General features: G+C 42.5%; 1 protein-coding gene across 1 annotated transcript in view; it reads right to left on the bottom strand.

The window, feature by feature from the left end:
• The window catches only part of phex (phosphate regulating endopeptidase homolog, X-linked), a 29,060-nt gene extending 5,576 nt beyond the window's left edge, over positions 1–23,484 (bottom strand). Inside the window, exons 1-16 of the mRNA XM_034148681.1 lie at positions 23,116–23,484; positions 14,720–14,779; positions 14,451–14,612; positions 13,849–13,932; positions 13,157–13,383; positions 9,528–9,596; positions 8,753–8,869; positions 6,638–6,721; positions 6,248–6,390; positions 5,877–5,970; positions 3,578–3,706; positions 3,234–3,335; positions 2,381–2,458; positions 2,101–2,204; positions 1,784–1,842; positions 1,185–1,239 (exon numbers count right to left, since the gene is read on the bottom strand). Coding sequence (XP_034004572.1) covers positions 1,185–1,239; positions 1,784–1,842; positions 2,101–2,204; positions 2,381–2,458; positions 3,234–3,335; positions 3,578–3,706; positions 5,877–5,970; positions 6,248–6,390; positions 6,638–6,721; positions 8,753–8,869; positions 9,528–9,596; positions 13,157–13,383; positions 13,849–13,932; positions 14,451–14,612; positions 14,720–14,779; positions 23,116–23,239 — 1,691 coding nt within the window. The 5' untranslated portion in view covers positions 23,240–23,484. The remainder of the gene's footprint in view (positions 1–1,184; positions 1,240–1,783; positions 1,843–2,100; positions 2,205–2,380; positions 2,459–3,233; positions 3,336–3,577; positions 3,707–5,876; positions 5,971–6,247; positions 6,391–6,637; positions 6,722–8,752; positions 8,870–9,527; positions 9,597–13,156; positions 13,384–13,848; positions 13,933–14,450; positions 14,613–14,719; positions 14,780–23,115) is intronic.
• Between the last annotated feature and the right edge of the window lie 468 nt (positions 23,485–23,952).

Raw genomic sequence — 23,952 nt, 5'->3', positions numbered from 1 at the left:
ACAGGCGTTGGAAGTGCACTTCCCTCGCCGGTACGCAATGTTTTGTGAATCGGAAAATGTCGGAAAGTTTCTGTACCTATTTTTTTGCTTTGTACTACGTAAGCAACCTTCCCACGTGAATCCTACGCAAGGCGTTATAAATGAGGCCCCAGGACATTATTATTTATGTTTTAGATGTGTCTCCCCCTGCTGGCAGCAGATCATTTGGAATGAAGTGCACCATGTGACCAATATATCATGTGACTTAGTTAGGAAGCCAAATGTGAGCAGGACAGCCACATGGTTTATGATGATTACAATCTGCTTCAACCCTTCTTTTGCATTCTTGGTAGGTTAAATTATTACAAAAATAGTCTTCTTTTATTTCTGTTAAATATGTTAAGTAAGTTATATAAAAAGAGTATTTTTGGGATTGATAGTTTATATCATATTGTTTTGTGTAAACTCCGTAGAACTGACGTTAGCTACAGCCGCCTTCACTGAACACGGGAAATTACAATCCTGCCGTCCTCTCTAGTGTCATGATGAGGTTCAGGTAAAGCACGGTTAATGTATTATATTATTGACTCAATAATATAATACAAGACTTTGAGAGTAGGCAATCTAGGCATATTAACAAAATTAATTAAACATACTTATCACGGCGACGGTGTACTGAGTTTTTTTTTTTTTTCATTTTTTCATTTTTTTTTTTTCATTTTTTTTTGTTTTGCTAGGGAGCCCCTTAGTGGCTGCGGGGCCCTAAGCGGCCGCTTATGTCGCTTAATGGGTCTGGCCGGCTCTGCCCTTGAGTAAGGCACTTAGCCCTCAGTTACTCCAGGGAGAATGTCCCTGTAATTGGTAATTGTAAGTCGCTTTGGATAAAGGCGTCAGCTAAATGAAATGTAATGTAATGTGTACATTTCTCGCAACTTTATATTCAATTTTCTAAAATTAGCTTGAACTTCCTTAAAGATTAGATTCGAATAACTTTAGTCTTTGGATGACAAACAAATGAATCGTCCACATTTCGGACATATCTTTCATTGCATACTGAAAGTACTGTGGTGTTGTAGTGGTCTTCCCTGTGGCTTTCTTCCAGTACGTTCATTTAACTTTCCTCACTTTGCTCCTTAATCAAAAGCATCACGTGGCTTATCTATCTATATCTATAAGTAGAGCATGTCGTATTATTTCATTCTCACCTTGGATACTCTCTACCCCAAAAGAAGGGTTTTTGAAGCTCTCCAGCAGGAAATCCTAAAAGAGAAGATCAAAATGATGTTGTTCTTTTTGCTCTTTTCATTTTTCGAAGACTTTATGGATTGCCTTTTGCCTTTATTATATAGGACATATAGACTGGAAAAGGGGAGAGCGAAAGGGGATCACTTGCAGCAAAGAGAAACAGGATGGATTAGAAGTTGTCAGCCCACTGGGCACCCAGACGACCTTTTTTCTACATCAACCTGTGTGAGGCACAGCTATTTATTAATTAAAAGTGTGATTTATCAAGAGAGTAACTATTATAAATCAGATTACACTTGACATGTTATAGAAAGCAGTCCTCACGTCATCCCTTTCAGTTCAACACGTTTTTAACCCCAATTCCCTTTCTTTCTTCTGACACTGAAATGCTTACTTGCCATTTTGAAGAAATGATACACCCCAAACATGTATTATATGCAGATACATACTTGAAATCACTGAAATGCAGTGCACCGTCATCGTTCCTGACAGAGGTTCAGAAGACAGGCAGTAATGAATAAAATAAAATATGTCAATAATCAATCATATTATATCTTACTGATTTGATTCGTGGAGGAACTGTAGAAGGCGTTCACAGTTGTTGGGTTTGTAAACCACCTGCAACACACACACACACACACACACACACACACACACACACACACACACACACACACACACACACACACACACACACACACACACACACACACACACACACACACACACACACACACACACACACACACACACACACACACACACACACACACACACACACACACACACACACACACACACACACACACATTATTACATGACAGCAAATGTAAAAAGTCACACAGCATTTTCACAGAGATGAGTCCTGCCACTCACTCTTTTCGTGGGACGGCCTTTCGGAGCAAGGCCAGATCAGATTGGACAAAGTACTTCAACGTCTGCATCACATTCCCATAGAAGTCTTTCTCACTGTATTTCAGCTAAAAAATACGCAAATGCAAATACACACTATGAAAAAACTGTACTTTTCTGCAAATATTACACCAGAATTTGACCTTTTTTTAGAACAGCCTCTCTCAATTATTGCTAGCAGACCATGTTTGTTCTTCCTAACTGATTTTTAAAACAGGGGTAGGGTCAGAACTGCTTTACAAACCTGCTTTAGGTCTTCATTGAGGTAGGTGTCGTTCAGAATAAACTCGGGGTAGCCAACTTTAGCCAGGACTGCATGTGCCTTGAGAGAAAAAGATAGTGAGTGGAGAGTTTAAACACATGTTTAGCGTCATAGCCAATGTCTTAACAATGTTTTCCTGTAACGGTTTAACCACAGAACAAATTGGAGACAGTGTAAACACTAAAGATATAGAATCTAAATGCAATGATGTTCGATTTTAGGTCACTACAAATCTCACATCCTTGTGATCAATAAAAAAAGCCCACGGTGAACCTGATTAGCTTTTTAATGTTTTAATATTGACCTAACAGATTTGTGAACCAGGGGTGTTTTGGTTTAAGCAGAACCGTACAGTTTGAAAGTACCATTTCAAAGTCAACTCTCCTCTACGAACAAAGGTCTTTGTACGTTGCTTTAGTTGATAATTGAAAATCAGATACACATACATATACAAACACACACAAAAATGCCTGTCATTTTAGTATGATTGTTTGAGCGCTACGTCCAATTTATATGTTTGATAAACATATAAAAAAACATTGATAAATCCACTGTACGCTGCCCAGTAAAAAACACCAGGCACACAGAATGAGTGACTGTCTGGTAAAGCAAGTCAAACATTTGCTCAGCCAATGTGACAGATATTTTGCCTGGGAGACAGTGCTGCCCCTAAGTGGCAAAAACAATTGAGTACAGCTTAGAGCTAGATAACTTTATTTGGGAAGTTCAATTTAGAACTGAGAGCAAATAAGAGGGAAGCAAAGCAGATTATTACAATGGCAGTGGAGTTACTGTTGCTAGACTGAGATGGGACAGAGGAAAAAGTTGTTCTTGCCTTTTCTATTGCTTTCATCTTGGTTGGTTTATCCATCCAGTCATTCTCCTTTTCCAGCATGTCAATGAACGCCCAGCGAATGCCCTCGATCAACTCTTCCATCTGAGAAACAAACACAAACACATTAACTCAAGGACGTTTACAAAAAAATACTGCTCTTGGTCTTATTGCCACATTAACCCAAACCCAGATTGACGCAGATGACAACACTTTAAATGTCTGACATCACTTCCATGTGAGACACAGACAAAATACACTTAACACACACATCTGTTACACATATACAAAATGTAATCACTTGACCTACAATTTTGGACATGATGTCATTTCTAGAGCATACACACCATGTGTTTCTTGTCTTCCTGGAAATGTCTGTTGACAAAGAGGCGTCCAGTAGCATAACCAAGCGTTTTATCGACAAAGTTAACACACTTATCCCAGCGCGGGGTCAGAGAGGTGGTTCCCTTGGTAACCTGGAGGTTGTGTGAGAGACAGAGAGGAAAGGTAACATTGACTCTTTCGCCACATGGCACTTACTTTCACTAGTACAGTCTCAGCCTCTGAATAGCCTACTTACTGGTGGGGAAATGTTGGGACTGATACTAGAGCAAAAGAAACGATTTATATCATCATTTTTTTCGTTCAAGCCATGCTATAAAGTTCATTGGAGCTCTCTCAGTAGGCTTGTCTTAAAAATAAACTAGTTGGTGTACCTTGGAGGCCTATCAATTGTTTTCCTTTATGGAACCAGTAAATGGAAAAGCAACCAAATCGTTTTTTCTTTCTTGAACCAGTCAACAGAAAAGCGACTTTTTGTTTTGCTTATTATCTTACTAAATGGTCCGATGATGAATGGAGCAGGGGAGGGCAGGGGGGTGACTCTCAGAAGTAATTTCAAAACAAAAGCTCCAGCAAACTTCATCCAAAAACTCTTGGAATAAGGTGGCAATAGGCTATATCAGCACTGGAACCAACTCAGAGATGTCAGGGATGTTAACAGTGGGTTAACGTGTGAACATGAACAACTTTTTGCTACCTCATCTCTCTCGATCAATCAAACAATCTTTAACCAGCCGACATGCCCCTCTAACTGGTTATTGGTTGTTGATTCCTGCAGTGGTTCCCATAAATGTCAACATCACTGCAGTTGCAAAGCAAAGGAAGACAGCATGCTTCAAATCCTCCACCATCATTCCTGTCCCGAAGAATACAAGGACCACAGGATTGAATGACTACAGACTCGTCGCCCTGACCTCTGTGGTTTTGAAGTCCTTTGAGGGCCTTGTCCTGTCCCACCTAGAAACCATCACAGACCCCCTGTTGGACCCCCTAGAGTTCATCCACAGAGCCAACAGGTCCGTAGTCGGTCAACATGGATCTTCACTTCCTTCTTCAGGACCTGGACACAGCAGGAACCTACGCCAGGATCCTGTTCGTAGACTTCAGCTCTGCCATTCTCGATACAATCATTCCGTTGGGGAAACACGTCTCTGACCCCCGGACCATCATCACTGGTTCCCCTCAAGGCTGCGTTCTTTCCCCTCTGCTCTTCTCCCTGTGCACCAACAGCTGCACCTCCAGTCACCAGTCCGTCAATCTCCTGAAGTTCAGACGACACAACCCTTATCGGACTCATCTCTGGTGGGGACGAGTCTGCCTACAGGTGGGACATGGACCATCTGGTGACCTGGTGCAGGGACAACCACCTGGAGCTTAATGCTCTTAAGACAGTGGAGATGGTTGTGGACTTCAGGAAGTATGCAGCCCCACCCGCCCCCATCGCTCTGTGGGACTCCCAAGTCTGTGGAGTCCTTCCGCTTCCTGGTTAACATCATCTCCCAGGACCTTAAGTGGGAGCAGATGTAGCTCCCTCACCAAAAAAGCCCAGCAGAGGATGTTCTTCCTGAGGCAGCTGAAGAAATGTAACCTGCCAAAGTCAATGATGGTGAACTTCTACACCTCCATCATCGAGTCCATCCTCACCTCCTCCATCACCATCTGGTACGCTGCAGCTACAGCCAAGGACAAGGGCAGGTTGCAATATCTCGCCACCTGAATAGTTTCTTCCATGATTATATCCCTTTCTTCTAAACTATTAATATCAATATAGGCTCTGGGAGGACATAGAAGCCTGTCTTGAAAGCCCCTACACTTCCTCTACAGTTATTCCAATATTATCCAAAAACTTTACCAAGTGGGGGCTTTCATTTTGAAATTACTTCCGAGAGTTCCGTCCCGCACCTCGTAAAAAGCAAAAACGAAATAACCATCAGTTACTATTCTCTTTACTGGTTTAAGAAAGAAAAACTGTTAATAAGAAGGTATACGGATTGACTACTCAAAATATCACATCAATTTCCCAGTTCTCTGTATTGTAGTACAGAGATCAGTATGTACAGTAGCACATACTGTTAACTACTAGTGTTGAATCTGAATAAACTTCCTGTATACATAGTATACATTTTCCAAACATCCTTTATGAAGTGGGATTCCTCCAACATTTTCCAACTGTATCTGCATGATGTCAAGCCAACTTTTTAGCTTTTTTAAAGACACACACTACCCATTTATTTTTTCAGTCAATCAAAACCCTTAAGAATGACCCAAACAATACAGAATTTGGAAAATTCTTTCTGTACCAACCCGTGCATAGTCCTGGTATCTGTAAAGGAAACGACGGCTAAGGGAAGAGATGCTGGAAAAAACTGTCCTCCATTGTACGTAGTTAGCTACAATCCTGGAAAGAGATAGAGAGGATGAACATGAATTAAATGCCATGTAATCTCATTATACACTATAATATACTTATAATGAGATATAGGTGTATCTGGCTGTTTAAACGTATATGTGCATGTTCTATCCTGTGATACTTCTTAGTCCCTCCTTGTTTGCTGTACCACGTGGTTTCAATCTAAGTCTTGTGTCACACATTTATATAAAATGTTTTGCTGTTCGTGTTTTTGTGTGTGCGTGTGTGCGTGCGTGCGTGCGTGTGTGTGTGTGTGTGCAGGTACCTAGGATCTGTACTGTTAATGAGCATAACAAGGTCCTTAAAGTACTGCGGTGCTCGGACGATGACAGGCTCAGAGGTGGAGATGGACCGAACCGGTTCAACTTTAGAGTCCACCACAGCTTTTACAAAACCCAGCCAATCAAACTGCATATAGAGAAGATATCCAGTAGAGGTTACTTATATAACATATAGTCCATTACAACTCAGAATAATACAAATTGAGGGAGACCTGTAATGATGTAAATCATTTTTGCATGTAGAAAAAGGACTGCTTGTCTTACACGTTAAGTAATTCAAATACATATGTAAAATAAATCATAAAACAGGTGATTTGGTTTTACGAAACATTGGAAGGATTGTGTTCTTTATGTGTTTGTTTGTATTTAAGTACCTGTGGTATGGTGCGCTGCAGGCGAGAGAGCGACATTTTGTTGTACATGTTGTCACTGTTGCGGTTATCATATGGAATCAGGATCTGCACACACAATGAGCAATCTTAACTGACATGACTGATCCTAAATACAATGTTTTAACAGTCACCTATTATGCAAAATCCACTTTTTCATGTCTTTTATACATAAACATGTGCCCCCTCTGTGTAAAGAGATTCTGAAAGTTTCAGGAAAAAAGATTTGCTAACTTTTTGTCCTGATCCATTTATATAAAAACCTGTCTGAAAATTAGCTGAACAGATTTTGGCCACTTTATGATGTCATAACGTTTTTTTGGCTTGTGTAACCATTAGCCTATAACCAACCAAGGTAACCCCCCCCCCCCCCCCACACACACACACACCTTATCACCTGAATCTACTTCGAGAGCACCATTGTGTTCTTTTTAACCAAATATCTCGCAGAGGGGCGTTGGGAGTGGCACCTTATTTTCATCTTAAAGGTCCCATGTCATGGCCATTTCTACTGATCGTCTTTCCATTGTTGAGGTCTACTAGAATAGATTTAAATTGTGCAATTTTCCAAAATCACATTGGTTTCTCATACAGCATCTCTGTATAGTATGTGTATTCACCAGGTATTCACTCTCTGTCCTAAACGGCTTGTTGGAGCTCCTGCCCCCCCTCCCTGTGAGCCCAGTGTGCTCTGATTGGTCGGGACGTTGCGAACTTGCGAGGCTCGTTGCTGCGAGGAGCGGACAGGTTTCCGGGTCGGCGATACAGCGAGAACAAGCTAAACTCATCCTGAGCACACACAAACATTCACAGCCGAAGTAAAAACAATAAGTGTGGCTTGATATTGAGTAAGAAAAAGGTTTATAACGCTGTGAGAATGGGTCTGCGGAGAGCATTTCTCCGCGATCCCAACTCGTCTATTACCAGCGTTCAGGGAGCTCTATGCAAGTCAATGGGGACTCCCTGTTAGTTAGCCAAGGGATCCTGGTGTGTGAGGTGCTCCGCGGATTGGTCCATTTGGGCCAATCCGGTCATTTGTTGTTGATTTGGGTGTTCACACGTCACAGAACCCAGGAAGCAAACAATGGAAAATGAGAAATCTCCAACGAGGCGTTCTGGGGCAGCATAGACAGGTATTTTCTGTGTTAGAGTTTTACACGCTACAGGGTGTACTTTGAGGGGTTTTGACTCCGTTTACATGCATAAAAACCTTCATAACACACAAGGGGACGGGTAATAACCGGAAAAGCATGACATGGGCCCTTTAAGTAAAAGACAGAGAATCAGCACTTTTGAAACAGGGCTGAAACAGAGGGGTTTATGGGATGCTACAATGATCTGTTTGGCATTTGGACCCAAACACTTCAGAGACATGTTTTGTATATATCTGAGACCTATAATATATTGATGAAAATCAGTATAATAGTAATAGAATAGTATATCGGAGGGATGAAACTCTTTTAATGGTCACACATGCAGAGCACACAGCACACACAGTGACATTTGTTCTCCGCATTTAACCCATCCTAACTAGTAGGAGCAGTGGGCAGCTCAGTGTTTCCCCTACCATTGTCTTGGAGGGGCGCTGCACCCCGCCAATGGAGCCCCCCCCCCCTCTGAAATTCAAGGTGTTTAAAAAAAAAAAAAAAATTATATATATTTTTTTTTAATATTTAAAAAAAAATATATATATATATATATATATAGCACCAAATTGCAACTAATCTATATCTACTGTAACTTTTCACATTGAATATGTGCTCTTTTATTAAATAAACTAAACACTTTCATTTGAAGTTGTGAGTTTAGTGTTTTTGACCCTAAGAAACACTGATGCATTAATCAATAACAATAATCCACAGCTCCTCTCTCTGCTCCAGAGGATTTAAAAAATATATATCCCAATAGCACCCCCCCCAAAGTAGTAAACCTAGGGGAAACACTGTTGTACAGCGGGGACCTTTAATAGTTTTCCTTAAAGTAGATCAATCATTCTCATATTTCACAACACATTAGTTAACACATCCAGTGCCATTATGGACTATGAAATTATCTCCAAACATTGAATAGATTTATATGTATCTGACATGACGTTCTTACATAAGCCAGTTTGGTCTCGAAGGCAAGAGCCTCTTCCATCTGGGTCAGTGCTGCTTTCTCCTGAGCGCCCAGCATAACTGCTGTATCCACCATGAAACTCAACAAGGCTGCACGATACTGGAGAAAACAGCAGAGTGAAAGAGAGAAAACAAAGATACGCCATCAGACATCAAGCAAAGGCTTCTGCACTTCTTTTGCAGATTTATTATTATCTGTTTTATGGGGAGAGATGCACAGCTAAGATGCACAAAATAAAATACAAAATGACAAAGTGCCATCATAGTTAACAAGATCATAGTTACACAAAAAGAGTGATTATCCATGAACCTAGTAATTTTTTTAATTAACTTCATAATGTTAATTATGTATCATATTTTTCTACACAATATTAAGGAGCCCTGCTAGTTGCACCCTAAATGTAGAACATTGTTTATCTATGGATAGCTAATGTACTTTCCTACTGATAGTCTACTAATATCATGAAAAACTCTTGTGAAAATGATTTGCTCCATTTGTTGTTACTCTGGCCTGATGAGCCAGCTATTAGACAATCAGCATTTGTTGCCTTTCCACAATTCATTTCCTGCATCACAACTCTCTACCATCTGTGAAAATGTTTAGTCTGGAAGGAATTATTGTTCTGATTTAAAAAAAAAACATAATTAACTGTTGATAGTTTAAGCAGCTGAACCTCTTTCTGCTGCAATGTATCACTCAAGCAAGAAGAGTTTTTAAATAACAAGTAAAAGAAGTGAAAGATTGATGTGAGACTCACCGCCCGGGCGGAGGAAGTGTTGGTGATGTAGTCTTCCCTGGAGGGCAGAGACAAGTACTCCTGATCAAGCTACATAAAGACAAAGAGCACATATTAGATTCTGCTGCTTTTTAAAATTGTATTTTTTCTAGGGCTGTCAGTCGATTAAAATATTTAATCGCATGATTGTCCATAGTTAATCGCGATTAATCGCAAATTAATCGCACATTTTTTATCTGTTCTAAATGTACCTTAGAGGGATATATTTCAAGTTTTTAATACTCTTATCAACATATGAGTGGACAAATATGCTTTATATGTTTGTTTATTATCATTAGAACAATGACAAATATTCTCATGAATATTAAACACAACAACCTCTGAACATTACAAATATTCGCCTCAATTCAACCTGGAACCTCTCTCATACAATACAATGTGTGTGTGTGCGTGTGCGTGTGCGTGTGCGTGTGCGTGTGCGTGTGCGTGTGCGTGTGCGTGTGCGTGTGTGTGTGTGTGTGTGTGTGTAGACACTGTGATGGATCGTTGGAGCTATGTGCAGCTCAAGGCATATATGCTCGAACGGGAGCTGCCTGGACGCTGCAATCATGTTGCGCGCACTATCCGTGCTGAGTGTGCTGACTTTTCGTACAATGTCCCACTGTCTGGCTACCTGCATAAAGTCAAGTGCTCGGCGCAGTTGTCGACGAAATGTCGCTCCTCTGTTTTCATTTAAACAGCTCCTTATATCCGTTAGCGCAGCTACCTCGGACGTTACACTAGCACCAGATGCTAACAACAACAACAACACGTAAGGTGTGCCTCACTCGCGCCACACATACACACACCCTCCCCGGCCTCCCGATGGCCAGTCCGGGCCTGCCGGTGAGCGTGGAAGTGTGGTCTGCCACAAGCGGGCGGCAGGAGCAGGGCTGTCAGCATCAGCTTGTAGATGGTATTTTAAACTCAATGCGCTCTGAAACTACGGGGCGGCCGAGGACAAAAAATACACATGCGTTAATCGCGTTAAAATAATTAGTGGCGTTAATTTGTTTTTGCGTTAACGCGTTATTAACGCGTTAACTTGACAGCCCTAATTTTTTCATCTTCTACCTTTGCTGCAGCCATAACAATTTGAACAATGTGCAAGGAGCTGAACCTGTGGAGTGTCTTATCTACGTTGTTTCGAAATTGTAATATTAGTTGTAAAGTAAAACATATACAGTACATCTGTTTGACTGGTTAAAAATCCATAAAAAACATGCTAATATAAACATATAGTATAGTTTCTCCTTTCTTATAAATATCTGTAGTGTTTTGGATCCTGTTGTATTTTTTACTTTTTATATTATTTATCCAGAATATTGTATATTGTTTTGTTTTTATTGTTTATATTTGATATACCTCTCTGAAGAACCAGCACTTTACCGTGGTGGAGAGGTTTGTCTGCCCTGATGAACCTGGGGGCTGTGTTGTCTGGAACCTTGTGTTCCTGGTAGGCAAATTGGTCTCAGGCAAGGGGCCAGACTAAGATTGGTTCAAAGACCTCATGAAAGACGAACTAAGAAGTGAGGATACCCGGCCCGGAGGAAGCCCGGGGTCCCCTTCTGGAGCCAGGCCCAGAAGGAGGACTCGTCGGCGAGCGTCTGGTGGCCGGGCTTGCCACGGAGCCCGGCCGGGCACAGCCCGAAAAGGCAACGTGGGCAACACTTCCGCTTCTCCGTCCCGCGGGCCCACCACCTACGGGAAATAGCGATGGGGTCGGGTGCGCTGCCAGAAGGGTGGCAGTGAAAGCAGAGGGTCTCGACGGACCAGACCCGGGCGACAGAAGCTGGCTTTGGGGACGTGGAACATCATCTCTCTGGGGGGGATGGAGCTTGTGCAGGAGGTGGAGCGTTACCAGTTGGATCTGGTTGGGCTCACCTCTACGCACAGCGTCGGCTCTGGAACCTTACTTCTGGATAGGGGTTGGACTCTATTCTTCTCCGGAGTTGCCCAAGGTGTGAGGCGCCGGGCGGGTGTGGGGATACTCACAAGCCCCCGGTTGGGTGCTTCTTTGTTGGAGTTTACCCCAGTGGACTGTACTCCCAAAGTGAGAGCTGTGTCCGGGTCCTCGGCAGTAAGTCGGACCCATTTCCGGTAAGGGTTGGCCTCCGCCAGGGCTGCGCTTTGTCACCGATCCTGTTTGTAATATACATGGATAGGATTTCGAGGCGTAGTCGTGGGGGAGGGGGTCTGCAGTTCGGTGGACTAAGGATTGCACCACTGCTTTTTGCAGATGATGTGGTTCTAATGGCTTCATCGGTCTGCGACCTTCAGCACTCACTGGATCGGTTCGCAACCGAGTGTGAAGCGGCTGGGATGAGGATCAGCACCTCCAAATCTGAGGCCATGGTTCTCAGCAGGAAACCGACGGACTGTCCACTCCAAGTAGGGAATGAGGCCTTACCCCAAGTGAAGGAGTTCAAGTATCTCGGGGTCTTGTTCTCGAGTGAGGGAACAATGGAGCGTGAGATGGGCTGGAGAATCGGAGCAGCGGGAGCGGTACTGCAGTCGCTTTACCGCACCGTCGTGACGAAAAGAGAGCTGAGCCAGAAGGCAAAGCTCTCTGTCTTCCGGGCCATTTTCTTTCCTACCCTCACCTATGGTCATGAAGGATGGGTCATGACCGAAAGAACGAGATCGCGAATACAAGCGGCCGAGATGGGTTTTCTCCGCAGGGTGGCTGGCGTCTCCCTTAGGGATAAGGTGAGAAGTTCAGTCATCCGGGAGGGACTCGGAGTTGAACCGCTCCTCCTTCGCGTTGAAAGGAGCCAGTTGAGGTGGTTCGGGCACCTAGTAAGGATGCCACATGGGCGCCTCCCTAGGGAGGTGTTCCAGGCACGTCCAGCTGGGAGGAGACCGAGGGGTAGACCTAGGACCAGGTGGAGGGATTATATCTCTTCGCTGGCCTGGGAGCGCCTTGGAATCCCCCAGTCAGAGCTGGTTGATGTGGCCAGGGAAAGGAACGTTTGGGGCTCTCTGCTGGAACTGCTACCTCCGCGACCCGACCACGGATAAGCGGGAGAAGATGGATGGCTGGATAATATTTTTCATTTCTTCCTTTTATTTTGAATTGTTGATTCTCCTTTCCACTTTTTAAAGTATTTTTAAGTATTGTATTATAAAGTCTGAACACTGCTCCTGTGACGAAAGAATTTCCCAAACTGGGATCAATAAAGTATCTATCTATCTATCTATCTATCTATCTATCTATCTATAACAATAGTCAATCTAGTACAGGAATAGTTACATATGGGAAATATATTTCTTGACTTCAGAATCAGAATCAGAAACGGGTTTATTGCCAGGTAGGTTCACACATACGAGGAATTTGACTTGATGTCATGGTGCATACATAAAATATAAAACAAATGTGATACCACTTTTATACCTCTCACGCGGGAGGAAACGGCTAGATAAAAAGCTGCTAGCTTTACAATCAAAAATATATTCTTTGTTTAATTGGTTCAGAATTTGAGCTGTTAAATTCACAATTGGTGTTAAGTGGAGGGTTATGTGTCAGATAATAAGTGTTTTTTCTAAAACATTTTAAAAGTGGAAAACCTGCATGGATAAACAGTATTAAGAGTTAACTGTGGATGTCTGACCTTGAGGATGTAGTTTGAGGAGTTTTTGTCATCGGGGGAGACGTACATTCGAATCAGGACATTCCTGCCAAACTGTTTCCTTATCTCAGTGAGGGTCTTCAGGAGGCTCCACTCCCCCTCGGACCACTGGTACTCTCCTCCGAGCCCCTCCCCCACCACAGGCCACCGAAACTCAGGCTGTCGGAAAATGTTCAGCAGCGGTTTGCTGTCCACCTGCTCCAGTATAGCTATAAAAGCAAACAGATCATTTAATACATTACATTTAGGTTCAACATTTAGTCTGGTGATTTCATAAGATAAGATAAGATAAGATGGAACTTTATTAATCCCCTTGGGGAAATTCAGGCGTTTATAGCACCAGAGTTAAAAACAGGATTCACACAAGGTAAAAATAAAGACAAAATAGAATAAAAAATATAAATAATAATACAAAATGTTTTTAAAATAAAGTGATAAAGTAACTGTTGAAACAAGACATCACAATAAAACGTTGAGCATTTGAATGTACATGTTAGATATATTTACATATGTGTCCAGATGTGAGTGCAGGTTAAAGGTTTCATGTTTGTATTGGATTGTTTATTGGAGTGAATTTATGATTTTTCTATTGGAATTACCGAAAAAAGTCTCTAGGGAATATATATGTCCACTTAAATGGCAAAACCAAGTTTGTGTGTGTGTGACGGACTCACTCTCATTCATACAGGAGCGGTAGAGGATCTTAGCCTTAGTCACTGCTTCCAGTTCATCAGGGGGTGAAGGAGCTTCTAGTAACTCTGACAGGAAAGAAATTGTACAACTCCATAAACTACCATAAACTGTCTCTAAAATAAACTTTTAAGACATATACTATATGGGTGAAGTACAGTCTCCAGTTGTGATAGAAGAAGAAGAAGAAAGGTAAGAAGAATAAGACACTTTTTTTAACCCTACAAGAGGAAACCTCCAGGGAACAATGGAGGAGTAGAATTAGCGTGTCTCTGGCAAGCCAATCAGGAATTAAATTGGCAACTGGTTCCCAAGCTAAGTCCCAACAGACTTAGCTACTGCTGCCCCTGAACTACTCACAGCTACCACACAGGGAGCTGCATGAGGTCTAAGGGACTTTGGGCTGAAGTTTAAAATGGAGAAAAAATTGGAGGTGCAGAAAGAATCGGCCCAACAATGTGCTCTTCATGTTTGGCATCATGACATTCCTGCTCCTCTGCAATTCTGTCATATACGTTACCAAATAGCTTTATTATTTTATCTGTTGAAGTCATCAAGGTATTTGAAATGTTTAGGGCAAACCCACCTTTGACTTTTACGTCTACATTCTGCCGTAGCCAGGGATAGATACCATACGAGGACAAGTCTTCAGGGATCGAGTTCTCCTTTAACCAACCGCCACACGAGAAACTATAGAAATCCTCGCAGGGGTTAACAGACCGATCTATTTTACTGAGTACAGACCCCGCTACAAGAAAGAAGAAAAACACAAGTTAGTGAGTTTAAATAGAAACCTTTCAGTTACAACTTGAATATATCATGCTCAAACAGTGACTCTTTACAAGAACTCCTCACCTGCTTCGATGCATTCTGGGGTCAGACAGAACTCTTCCTTTTGACTAGATTTTTGAGAAACTGAGGAAAACAAAAGACTTGAGGATTAAGCTTGAGAACTGTAAACAGTGTTTGTATAGAGATAGTTATTTAATGCTTTGTGGCCGTTAATCAGTGTAGGGTTGTTAAATACTTTGCTTAACAGAACGTCAAACCTCGATTTTTAGCTAACATTCACAAGAACAATACATTTCCAGGAGTGTTTGTATTAATAGAGCTGGAAAACCAGGAACACATGATGTCTACAAAGCACAAGTCATAAAATATAACTTAACAAATGTTTCCTTCTTTTCTCCGCCAATGTGATACATTGTCAAGTAAGAAATATACTAAAGATCATGAAATGCAGTTGAAAACTTAGAAAAAGTAAGAAAGTTGACGTGAGTTTGAAACCCAGGTGGACCCATGGATCTCTGGATCTTAGGCCCCGTCCACACGGAGACAATATCAGTTGAATCCGCTAGACTAGGGGTCGGCAACCTTTTTGATATGAAGTGCCATTAAAAAAATTAATTGTTATCAGCGTGCCAACGATCGAGAATTATCAAAGGGGGGGGGGGGGGGGGGGGGGTTGAGGAGCTTGACGCTGGTTAACTATCAACAGGAGGGCGGGGGGAGCCTCGCTGCGGGGAAGCAGTGTGGACCTGTCAGCACAACTTACATGATGCCGAATTTAACAAACACATTTAAATAATTGGTTTAAACGGCATAATAATAAGGACGATCGTCCGTTCTGTGATTCTCCAGAACACACATGTTATGATATTAAGGTCAGGCAGAGTGAGATGAGATCGCTGTCCCTTTAAGAGAGAGAGAGAGGGGTGTGGCGTGTGCATGTGTGTGTGTGGATGGTAGAGCGACAGTGAGGGAGCGTGTGTATGTTTCTGGAAGTGAAACGAGGCAGCAGAAAAACAGAGGTCTGTGATGTATTTTGTGAAACAGAAGAACAGCTAAATAAATGCAACGGCCTCCCAAGAAGAGCTCGCCTCTCTCCAGTCATTTAAGCTAGTGGGTTATTGAACCTGAAGCTTGTTGCTTCTGCCCTCCTCGACTACGGTCTGGGAGCCGACAGGAAAGTTCAACACACAGATGGCCAGTCCGCCCCTTTGTAGCATATTATTTCAATGAGAGATGAGCAGATTGGCACTGGGCTTTCAACTAAAGGCACAGCCACGCAAAAACTGTGGTATTTGTACAGCTCCTTATGGGTACTGCAATTTGTGCTTTCCTCCGTGGTGAAACGATCAGCCCTGCACCACGGAGGAAAGCGGCAGAAAGTCACCTGGAGTTAAACAGAGCGGTAGAGATGGCAAATCCGGATCCTTTTACGGACTCAGGGTCTTCTGAGTCAGTCATTGAAGAGATCCGGATCATACGAGTCATTTGAGTCATATGAGTCAGCATCACCAAGACCGTAGAAATCCTATCGGTGAAACCGAAAAGTTGATGCATTTCACGAGCATATTATTATTCCATATATTTTGAATATATATATATATATATATTTGTATATATATATATATATATAATATCTGCATGTATATTTTCTATTTCGACATGTATATTTTATATTTTATATTTTATTTTATTTTTATTTCTATTCTTGTATATTTTGTAGTTTTGTTGTATTGTAAAATGCCTTATGCTGCTGTAACAACAACAATTTCCCAATTTGGGATCAATAAAGTACTATCTATCTATCTATCTATTAAACTGACGTTATATTAACCTCCGCTACACAGTGTATTTTGCTTTAATAAAAAATGTTGATCACAAAAAAAAGGGTTATTTTGCGATTTGGCAAATCTGAGTCTGCTGTGGACTCGTGCATGAGGACGAGTCTGCTGGATCTCTGGATCTGCTGCTATATACGGCTCTGAGTCCGCACGAGTCTGATCCGCTGTGTGTTGCAGAACAGTGAGTCAGGATTTGCGAATCTGAGTCTGCTGTTGACTCGTGCATGACGACGAGTCTGCTGGATCTCTGGATCTGCTGCTATATGGTTACGGCTCCGAGTCCGCACGAGTCTGATCCGCTGTGTGTTGCAGCGAGTCAGGATTTGCGAATCTGCGAATCTGCGAGTCTGCGAGTCTGCGAGCGAGTCTGCGAGTCTGCGAGTCTGGGAGCGAGTCTGCTCGTGCATAGCGCGGGAGCCGGGTGCTGGAGGAGGGGCTATGCTCGTGCACATGACGAGATCGCTGGATCTGCTATGCTATTACGGTTAGGAGCCGTCGGCTCCTCTGAGTCCCCACGAGTCTGCAGGAAGTTTCACTGATCCGCGTCCCCTCCCCTGAGCCAAACGATAACTTCTGGCAGGCAGCTATCCTGTATACTTACTAAAGGGTAGGTAGATGGACTGGGGTACGTTGTAATGTGATTTTACATGTTATAAAGAGAGTAGCGAGTGACGCAATTTATAGTTTTAATTTGTACGTCACACCAAGTGTGGGACTCAAGGACTCGGGTTAATGGAGAGGGGAGACTCGTCACGACCAGCTCATTTCTAGGATCCGGGTTAATGATCCGGATGAATCAGGACTCGCCCATCTCTACAGAGCGGGGCTGCGCTGCGTGCATGGCTTCCTTCTGCAGGTAACGGGGAGACGCGCTCTGGCGGCGGTCTCGTTCAGGATCCGAAAATACAATTGAAATATTTTGCACACTTATTCCACTTATTCCTAGTGTGCCACTGGTTACGGTGCCGCGTGCCATCATTGCCATCATCGTTGCCGACCCCTGGTATAGACGGTTCGTCCACACGAGGCCGAAACGGAAACGCGGATTCGGAGCCCGAATCCGATACACTGTGATAACGGCTCCCAAAGTGGGTAGGTCTGAGGACGAAATGCTTGCGGCTCCGTGTGTACGCCCTATACGATCATTTCCTGAAAACGATGACGCCATAGCCCCGCCTCTCCCCACCACTCCTGCTCACCCCCGCGTCATTGCTGAAGGGTTTCGCCCACAACAACAACAATGGCGGATCACAGGGTTGCTTCCGTGCCCCAGACGCTACTGACCATGATACAGATTTTAGTGCAAAATCTACAGCTCCTCTACCACAACCATCAGCAACAATAATTATATTATTATTGTATTCATAATAATAATAATAATTATAATAATAATAATAATAATCGTCATCGGTCTTATTCGCTGCTTTTGGTGTATTTTGTGGCGGAAGTACAGCGCCACTTACAGGCCCGGCATATGTACTACAGCGTCTCCAGCGTTTTCGAGCGTTTTCGTGTGGACGGACACGTTTCTTGATCCGTTTCCGTGTGGACGGAAGACTTTTTTGATATCGACTTCGGTTCGTTTTCGTCTCCGTTTCGTTTCCGTGTGGACAGGGCCTTATGGCGCGTTTCCACTACACGGCCTCGCTCGGCCCCGCTCGGTATGGCTGGGCCTCGTTAGGACTGGCTCACTTTATGGCGCATTTCCATTACAGTTTAGGAACTGGGGCAGTATCTATAGTAACGCAGTGTAGGCGGAGCCGTGACGTGATCTTCAGAGGACCCCAGAAAAACAACACAGCCGTTAGCTGTTAGCACTCAGAGCTCACAGCTCCTCATATATGTTCAGAAACTAGACAAAAGTTAAACAAGTACAAACCACAGACTGCCTGTGTCATGGTGAATACAGTCGCTGCTTTATTTATGTCTGTATAGGCCGTTGTTGTGAGTGTGGACGGTCGGAGCATATACTGCGTTAGCTTAGCCAATCTCCATTTAGAAAACAAGCATTTTAAAAGGTTTTTCCCCTGCCGTCTGTCTGCAGACTTGACAAAGCATTAATTCATGGTTTTTACTAACCGGTATCAGTATGTTGTTACTTCGGCATCATTTTGAAACGTGTATTACAATTAAATCACGGTCAAATATGTCCATCTTGTTGTAGTTGTTGCCCCCTTGCCAGCGACGCTCTCTCTAGTTAAGCATACTCAGCCCGACTCAGCCTCGTTGTCTCTGGCCCTGGACCCACGATTTTATGAGGCCAGAAAAACTGTGAATTAGGACCCGCCGGCCGGTACTAGGCCAAGTGGAAACGCAACCAAAGACGGGCCGCTGACGTCACAGCCCTCTTAAACCGGGCTGCGGGCTGTAGTGGAAACGCGCCATTAGTGGATGTCTGTGCACCACTTGAATCTCAAACAAGACAGAACTGCTTCCAGGTATAAGTACTCCCCCACTCATGACCTTTTGATCAGCTGCTCCCCGATTCAGACTGCAAGGAATGTGGGTGTGACTTGTAAATCCTACAAATGTGCAATTCCCAATTGATATCAGCACTGCAGTAAGACAACACATCTTTCGTCACAGACTAAAAACCCACATGTTTCCACTGTATCTTGGCCAATACAAATACAAATCTCTGTTCTGTATGTAGCACTTAGAAAGGTTCTGCTTAATTGGTGCCAAGGCAGTAGGACTTTTGAAAGCAAATGTACTTTCAGGATTCTTTTTTTTTCTTCTAACTTGCAGGTAATCCAAATATGTGCAAAGAGGTGAAGCGTCATGGAGCAGTGGTGCTGAGAAGTGCTTTGGTGATAGAGGAAATCAAAGCAGGTAGCTACATTTTACATCACCCACCTGTCACTTAAAGCAGCCATGCACAAATTGTTGAGTTGTTGAGTGAATTATATAAAAATCCAGTCCTCTACAGTTGTCCTGATTAGGGAAATTAGCTATAGTAAACAAAACCATTTTTATCATGCTGTAAACTTGTTTCTGTCTTCTGTAAAGTTGGGCATTTTAAGGCTGTTGGCATTGACTCGCTTTTGGAGCCAGCCTAAAGTGGCCATTCAAAGAACTGCAGATTTTGTCACAACTGGGTTGGATTCATTTATAGTATGGTATAGTAGTATGTGTACATTATCCAAAATATGCCATGATTGTAAAAAGCTACTTTCTAGTTCTGTTACTGTGCAATGCTACTTTATCCACAAGCATTTTCCAGCCATTTTAACACGAGCAAGTCATGCTTCTCACATACAGTACAGTGCTAAACAATATTTAAATGTGATTCCAAAAATACTGTATGGTTATATTGTATAAATAAAAAGGCTGCAACAAGAGTCAAGTCCTATCTATTATTGAAACATAAACTCAAAGTGCTTGCTAGCTATAGACATTTTTGAAATGCTCAAAAATGATACTGATTATCAGAGAAAAAGAAAAGAAAAAGGTAACCGGTAACTTTCTCGTACGCGCAAGAAAGTTTTTCTTCTTTCATGACCCTTTATGGGCTCCGTAGTCATGCCTTGAGTCACAAGCAAATATTGAGTAATGTCCAACATACATATACTTGAGCCTCAGTTAGAAGTACTGCACACACTTCCAAACAAAGCAATCAGAATGCAGGAATAACACAGAAAATAGCCAGCCATTGTTTACGAAACTTGTGGTGTAACCAGAGGTTTAACCATTCTCCTGCTTTCTTAGAAGGTGAACAAAGGCCTGTTTCTCTGACGTCTCAGCAGAAACCTCTGTTATGTGCTTTGAGGGCAAACAGAGGCAGTAAAAAGCTGCAAAGTGAGTGGACAGATTTAGATACCAAATCCCCGATGTCAATGGTTGAGTGGAGCATTACAGATCTGCCTCAATGTCTGACCTCAGAGGTTGACTGCCCCTGCTGTTCAGTTTGAGCTGCTTGTGAGAGTCACTTCATGTTGTGCCCACGCACACTAAAACAACTTCAACTCAGCATGACCTACTTGGCCTTAAACAATCTCAAACACAGCTTTGTCCGACACATATAGGAATTTAAACACACACAGATGTCTAAGGTACCGGTGTCACTGCTAATTCCAACCTCATGTTATTACTTAAACACCAAACATACACAACACTATTTAAGAAGCACACTATATGAACTTATTAAAAAGTGAGAAAAAAAAATCCAGCACTTGTCATTCCAGTGTCTGGTCATTCGCATGGCTGCAGATCAGAGGAGGGTTTCCATTAAAGTGGGAGTGTGCTACTGCATACAGAGGCACATAACATAATTATACATCAATGCCACCACAAAAATGTGGGCTTCCCTCAATAACAAGAGAAACAATACTTATATGTACCCCACCCCAGACAGTTTCAACCCCTCCCAACCAGGACCATCCTCATACCACTCACTACTGTAACTAGACAAATGACTCTTAAAGGAGAAGTTCATCATGGGAAAAACATGTATTCATTTTCTTGCAAAGGGTAAAGGCCCAGACACACCAGGCCGATATCGGCCGTCTTCGGTTGTCTGGCGACGAAGCGTGCCCTGTCGCCCAAAGTCAATTTGGTGTGTCCCGAACCCTCGGCCGTGACACACCTTATTTGGCCTTTCACGGTCAACACACGGCCGATTCAACATGTTGAATCGGCCGTGTGTCGGACACAAGCTATCGGGCCAAGAAACCACTCTGATTTAAGTACAGTGTCTAAGTACATGAGATACTGTCTACCGCTGTTAATTTACCTATTGTGAGTCGCCTCGGATAAAAGCTGCACATGGAAATGTAAATTTAGCAAGAAGTGGCCATTATGACATTACATACATTACTACATTGCTGACTCTAATAAACTACACACCCGCCAGAACACTGTGATCATCAGATGCAACTGACAGTTATGTAGGCACATTGTTATTGTTTCTTATCGCTGTGTGATTAAAAGAATAAAACACAAATAGCAGGATAGGCAATGCAAAACTTTATTTCGTACCTTCATACACACATAACACAACATTAGAATGAGCTTTTATCAACGCCTACATGATGATAACCTGTCAACATGACAGGAAAATCCACATGACATTAATACAGAGCGGGCAGAACCCAAATCTGCATTCAAAGAATACACTTTACCAAAGCTTGAGGAAAATATCACAACGCCCCATGACCTTCTCGCTCGCTGTAGTATCCATGATTTCACCCATTTAGTGCGGTTTCTCCTAATTCTTCGCTTCTGCCTCTTGAGAGACTGTTTCTTGAGAATGTCTTGCACAAGCAACACTCCAATGACTGATAGCTCCGCACGAAACATGTTTTCGATGGACGAGAGTGAAAATGGAACGCACATGCTATTTGTTGTTTGTTTATATCACAGTCTGTTCTTCTTCTCTTTCTTCCGGTTGTTGCCTATTTTGAATGACGAATACACACTACCACCGCCTGCTGGTAAGGAGAGTTATTGCCACTCACGCATGCGCAGTTCGTACGTGCTCGGCTGAAGTCTTTGCGGTGTGTTCCAGTGCGACACATGGCCAACACGCAGGAGAACTCGCCGATGCAACAGTCGGTGTCGGTGTCGGCGAGTTCTCTGGTGACTGCCTGGTGTGTCTGGGCCTTTAGAAGAGACTCTCACATATGTCTTGTTCTAGCACGGCACCCTTTAAGGTATGTATGAGATACATCTTTCAAATAACAAAAATGGACCCACCTTTGTTTTATTATTAGATGCTCAGAGCAACAGACCCTATCACAAATATTTACAAATATTAAGTGAGATTGCGTCTGACATGAACAATCTCCTTCTGTGTGATACAAGGACCCTATTTTTTAAGGAATACATATAGGAAACGCCTAATTTACTTTTTTTTGTAAATTGACGTAGCATTTCACAATTCTGTTTTCATACAGATTCAACATACGTAAGTTACAAAGTCAAAATGAGTTTAAAGGTGCTGGATAACAATTATAGTATCTTCACATTTTTTGGACAGTTCAAAAAGCTAAAGTTTTATTAAGTTATTCATGCATTTAATTTCCACCCTTTTTAAGTTGGTTTAATGTACGCATCTTCAAGCTGTATATGTGAACTGTGTCTAGTATTCAGGACTATGCTACGGCAACTCCCAGCAATTAACAGAAGCTTTTTTAGATTTGGCTGCATTGTTACATTCAGGTGCCGTAAGATTACCAAAAACAGCAATTTCTCTGACCAAATTATTTTTTATGGGCACTGCCCCCAATACATACACACAAACAGACACACACCCAAGCCATAACTGTGCCAAACAGTTCCCTTCCAATTAGTTTCACATTCTGCAGGAGATAATACCCACAAAGTGTCAACATACACATTCTTTCCTCTTTTCCCAGAGTTCAACAGTCCCACAGTGCGTTATGTACAAGGTTCTGTATGTGGGCGTATGAAACCTTATATGAACCAAAAATAGTTTGACATAAGTAACCCGCAAGCTCTCCACAAAACCTTTGCTCCCACCGACTTGCGTTATTTACAGTCTGCATTTACTATAATCTGAGAACAGTATGCCATGCATTCCTGTTTAATTCCTTACAACTATATTGCAGGTTGAAGTAAAATGTGTGTGGATCTGTGTGTATGTGTGTGTGTTGGACTTACCCAGTATGAGTGCAAGCAGCAGAGCAGCACAAAGACACACACACATGGCCAGGGCTATCCTGTAGAGACGACTGTTGCCCCTCTCGGGTTTAACCCCCCCACCACTCAAACGCTCCACTTCCATAACTTACTTTTTGATATCACACACACACATTAAAACACACACTCACGCATTCTCTGAACATAGGGGAAACACTAAAAAAGAGAAATGGATGAAAACCAGAAAGCAAAAATATCTGGCCAAAAAAGTGAATGGAGAAAAATGAAATCCAAAGTTATATTAACATCTTGCTAAAATGACACACTTTCTCTATGTAGTCTGGTGTCTTTCCAAATGTACCAGCAGACTTCATTAGTTTTCCGAGTCTTTCTCTCTGCTGCTATCTGTCTATCTGTAACTACTCTAACTTCACCCCAGCTTTTCAAACTGTCCCTCCCTTCATCACTCCTCCTCTCCCCTGACACTCCTCCCATCCCTACCGTCATCTAGAACAGAGACCAGACTCCTCAGTGATGACCAGATATCAATTAATAAAACAGTTAACTTAGACCAGAACACTATCTGTGTGTGTTACTGTGTTGAATTAGAGGCTGTAGACCTTGTTAAAAGCCTACGTGTACAACATTTATCAGATAAGTCAGTCGACCAGAGCAATATTTGACTCACACACACATACAGGACACTGATTAGCGATTACAATCAATTAATCCGATGACATGGCCGCATGTAAAAACCCATCAGTGTTTTTTTTCTCAAAAAGAATCAGTAGTTTCTTTGAATAGATAGACAGTGACGGTGATGACAGTGACACCAAAGCTCCTGATTGGTCCTGTAAC

Source organism: Trematomus bernacchii, unplaced genomic scaffold, assembly GCF_902827165.1.
Source record: "Trematomus bernacchii unplaced genomic scaffold, fTreBer1.1, whole genome shotgun sequence".
Lineage (NCBI taxonomy): Eukaryota > Metazoa > Chordata > Actinopteri > Perciformes > Nototheniidae > Trematomus > Trematomus bernacchii.
This window is presented reverse-complemented; position numbering and strand designations above follow the sequence as displayed.